We start from the raw sequence: 4,693 nt of genomic DNA on the forward strand, positions 1-4,693 counted from the left end.
TGTGTGTGTGTGTGTGTGTGTGTGTGTGTGTGTGTGTGTGTGTGTGTGTGTGTGTGGAGAAACCTGACTCCGGCCAAACCTCCACTGGGAATGTCTGAGAGTCCACCACCTGTCCACACACACACACGTTGGGATGTCCTATCTTGTGGGGACATCTGATTGACATACTTTCTCTGACCATAACAACTGTAACCTGTTACTAAAACCACATTTTGTGTCTCAAAAATGTCTCTAAATTTGTGGGGACGGGGATTTTGGTCCCCACAAAGATACGAATACACACTCTCACACACAAACACAAAGTTTATTTTGCTCTTGCCTCGTTGTGACCACTGCAGGTGCTCTGCTCATGGGCACGTCAGCAGTTGATACGAGTGATTTGAACACAGTGGGAATGAACGTCTGTGAGCGGTGAGGGGAGACCTGTTCGGTGTTTTAGACCGTGAGTTTTGGAGCGTGTCCACCTGCTGTGTGAACCCAGGTCGAGTTTTTTATGTTTCAGTTTCTGATATTCTGTGATGAGCATCAGAAGACTTTTATCTGCAGATAAATGAGTCGTCGTGTCAGTGTGTCTGCAGCTGGAGTGGGACAGGTGTATCCTGGCCTCAGCTGTGACTCAGAGGTGAAGAAGCTCATGTTCGGCTCAGACGTTGGCCATAAAAAGCTGGAAGCCATGACCCAAAGTGCACAGAGCAGTTCAGCCCGACACGCGTCCGCTTTGCGTGTGAGTGGAGCGCATGGATGACGGAGATCCAACATCTCACTTCGCAGTCGGACGCGCCTCGCCGCCGACATCGAATCGCTTTATAAGAAGAGTTCATCAGACCATCACGCGGCCTGTTTGGCTCATCAGCTGATTAACGCTCTGCAGATTGCGGCGTGTCCGGTAGCAGCAGACAAATCGTTTTCACTCTCTGGCGAGCTCGTCATCCCGCCGGCCGGTTCTGATCTTTTCACCGGGCCTGGATCATCCAGCCGCTCGGCAAATATAGAAGCTTAATCCATCACGCAGGCAGGGAGGCAGGCAGCAACAGAGGGGGGACTTCCTGTGGACCGCCACCTCACAAAGACCGCAGCGCAGTTTCACAGACGGAGACCGAATAAGTCGTCTCCACTCGTGACGGAGTGCAGAAGTCCGATGTCTCCGGCTGCTTTCAGTCTTCGTCACACGAGCAGCTTCAGGTTCTCGTTTCCTGGAATCCTGCCAGATGAGTTATGGCGGCGGTTAGCTGCTAATCTCAGCAGATATGGCGATATGAAAACGTGTACAGTGATGACTCTGCCCCACGCACAGCTGATGACACAAAAAGCTTTTTGTAGCCGAACACCGAACATGTTCAAAGCTGTAAAGTTGGATGTTTTAACGTCGGAGCCTCTGAGGCATGACTCGCTTGTACACCTCAGAGCAGGTGCAGCTTTTGGAGTTTCACTTTCTTAGCCCTTGAAGTTGAAGTTACTTCTTCAAATTTAACGAGCCTCATGATTAAAAGTTAATAATAATAATCAGTTGTGAGAGAATTGTGAATATATGTGGAGCATGTCAGATAGAAACTGGGGAGGAGGGATTTCCCTGCAAGAAGCACGAAAACAAACATCTGAAGCTCCGCTGGTCTCTGATGGGTGGAGCTGTGTGGAGCTGTGTGGGGTTTAAAGCAGACGAGCTTTGTCTCTCTCCTCCTCCTCCTCTCCTGGCCGAGCATCTCCGTGGCGGTTCAGGCAGGTTCGTGTTGTTATGTAAGGCCGGCGTGCGGCGGCGTCCCATCTCTGCTTCCTGTCTTTGTTCGGCCCTCTGAGGCGTCCACATGTCTCATCAGTGGCAGCAGACCTGAGATCAGCTAATTATCCGAGCTGGAGTCCCTCGTGGACAGGACGAGACAGAAACATCCAATTATCCTTCTGTTCGTGCTCGCCGCTCTCTCGCTCGGCGGCTCTGAGCAGAAGCAGGTGTGCGTCCCCTCGCCGTCTCGGGGGCTTTGGAGGCCCGAGCGTGACGTGGGTGATTTAGTATGCAGCCAGAAATAGTCTGCTGAAAATGTAGCTGCTCAGCTGCTTTCTGCAGCAGCACGGCATCCTCGGTGTTCTCCACCCTCTGCTCGGAGCCCAGACACAAAGGTGGTGCAGGGTACCTCCACAGACCTCCACCTCAGAGTGACCCGAGTGTGTTTGCAAGATTGTGATGGAGCTTTTGTGTTAATAAAGTTACAGATTCACAGATGAAGACCGGTCTGGTTTCATAGTTCCAGATAAATCGACCCAAATAACACATTCGTTTGGTTTATTCTTAATTATGTTGATAATTATCCTACGAAATAAAATCCTTAATGAACTTTTTGTGTATTTGCAGTGTGTGAGTGTAAATAACAGACAAACTTTGGGTTTAGTTCTTTTTTTAATTAGTTTTAAGCTAATTTAGGTTGTTTAGTTACAAGAGGACGTTTATTTAATGATGTATCTTCAAGTAAAGTCATTAATTAAAAACAGCAGGGGGCCCAAACTTGAACCTTGTGGTATACCTGATGGAATATAAGGAGGAGCAGAGCTGAAAGCAGATTCTAGGAAACTTGATCCTAATCTTTAGACGGTGAAGGACTTAAAGAGGTGACGCTAAGAGCCAGACTGTAGATTTCTGCTTTTTATTTCCACCATGCTGAGTTTTGAAGAATGTGGAAGTTGACAACGTCTGCTTGTCTTCCCTTTTCTCTGCAGCTGTAAATTTAACCTGAAAGGGAAGAAACTATAAAAAATGTGGAACATCTCGAGATGGTAAAAATATTAAATATTTACAAAAACAATAAACACGAACAAGTGAATTAAACAGAACAAAGCCACAGCCTGGATACTGTGTGTGTGTGTGTGTGTGTGTGTGTGTGTGTGTGTGAGAGAGTGAATGATCCCAGCACAATTAGGCGCAGTGACAGCACCGTCTGTTTACTCGAACAGACGCCGGCACACACAGCTTTGTTCACCTCTTCACACACACACACACACACACACACACACACACACACACACACACACCTCTGCTCTGCTTTTACCCTCCACAGAAAAATGCATCTTTCAGTCCCGTCTGAAGGTTGATGAGGTTGATTGTGTCAGGTTGTGAAATCTGTTTCCCTAGAAGAAAGTTCCTCAGGCTGTGATGAACCTGCGTCAGCACATGAGCACAATCTTCATGTAACAACAGTAACATAATAGCGACTGCTTCAGTGAACGAGCCCGTCAGCCTGCAGCGCAGAGCTGTGTTCGTGATGCTTTCATCATCGTGGGAACTTTTTCTCTTCTGATTAATAATTTAACAACAAACCAACAGCTGATTGGCTGAAAGTAAAAGTGAGAAATCAGAGCTGAGCAGCTGGAGTGTGAAGACTTCCCCTTTAATACACAGTGACGTGACCTCTGACCTCTGCTGAGTCAGCTGATGCCTCACATCACTTTCGTTTTTATTTGCCCTTCTTCCTCCTCTCCTCTGCTGGAGCTGAGAGCAGGCTGGGAAGTTTAGATCCACAGCGCCCCCTGCAGGAGCAGCCAGGGCTCTGCAGGCTTCAGTCTGACTGCAACCTGCACATTTATCCAGCCATCCATCGTTTTCTACCTCTTATCCGGGTTGTGGGGACAGCTTCAGACCTTCTGTGCTGATATTAGACTTTCAGTGGATTTGACTGAGATGAATATAGATTTGAATGCTGGATTATTTCTGGATTAATAAAGAATTTAGTGTTTCAACTCTGGAATTTTAATATAAAAAATATTAAACTGAAACAGAGATATATATAGAGATATATATGGAGAGAGAGAGATCTATATAGATATTTAAAATAATTATTTTTGCCAGTAAAAACAGTTATCTTAATGTTTTTTTATTGTTATTTAAATTCTATGAAACGAGTCGAGGCCTTTCTTTGTCTTACGTGAGGAAAGTAGAACGGGAACAATTCTTTGCTCAAATTATTCTCATGTTATCTCTCCATCTTTCTGTGTTTGACGCCACTAATCGTAATAAAGTCGGCTGTCCTGCGTCTGTCGCGCCTGACTGGCAGAAATCTTCCTCTGATTTGAGCTGCTTCTGTTTCCAGATGTTAAAGGTCCTCCGGCTCACCGATTCTCCTGCGGTCAGAGCCCGTACACCAACAGCGGCTCCTGGGACAGGAAGTTCTGCATCCTGACCGACACCCAGCTCATCCTGCTCAACAAGGATGATGAGGTAAAACTGACCAGCTCCCACAGGTCATGTGACCTTTCCACGACACACTCTCTGACTTCCCTCTCCTCCTCTTCCTCCCCCTCAGGTTGCAGGTGACGCTCAGGAGAGCCCCACAGACTCGGCAAAGGCTCGCAGCCTCCGCAGGACGGTCAGCGTCCCCTCAGAGGGACAGTTCCCGGAGTTCCAGGCAGAGGGCGCCACCGCCATGCTCGGTAAGATCAGAGCTGGTTATGTAATACCAGGTGCATCAGTGTGTGTGTGTGTGCGTGTGTGTGTGTGCACGTGTGTGTGTGTGTGAGAGGCCAAACCCTGCTGTCATCAGGAGGATTAGAGTGAAAACAAAAGAACGGCTGTGATGAGGAGGGTTTGAGTATCTCTGTGACGACGTTCACGGTCATGTGATCACAGACAGAAACCTGCGTCATGTGACGTCACATGAAGAGGAAGCTTCATCCTGGACTCTTCAGAGCTCTGTGTGTGTGTGTGCGTGTG

The 4,693-nt window shown here is 47.7% G+C and overlaps 1 protein-coding gene across 4 annotated transcripts in view; it reads left to right on the plus strand.

Moving 5' to 3' along the window:
- rasal2 (RAS protein activator like 2) overlaps window positions 1–4,693 on the plus strand; it is a 68,019-nt gene that overhangs the window by 22,340 nt on the left and 40,986 nt on the right. For all 4 annotated transcript variants that reach the window (XM_005945785.3, XM_042213569.1, XM_042213570.1 and 1 more), the window contains exons 2-3: window positions 4,074–4,201; window positions 4,287–4,413. In XM_005945785.3, the coding sequence (XP_005945847.1) occupies window positions 4,074–4,201; window positions 4,287–4,413 (255 nt within the window). The remainder of the gene's footprint in view (window positions 1–4,073; window positions 4,202–4,286; window positions 4,414–4,693) is intronic.

Source organism: Haplochromis burtoni, unplaced genomic scaffold (genome assembly GCF_018398535.1).
Source record: "Haplochromis burtoni strain Fernald_Lab_line unplaced genomic scaffold, NCSU_Asbu1 Contig_455, whole genome shotgun sequence".
In the NCBI taxonomy this organism is placed as follows: domain Eukaryota; kingdom Metazoa; phylum Chordata; class Actinopteri; order Cichliformes; family Cichlidae; genus Haplochromis; species Haplochromis burtoni.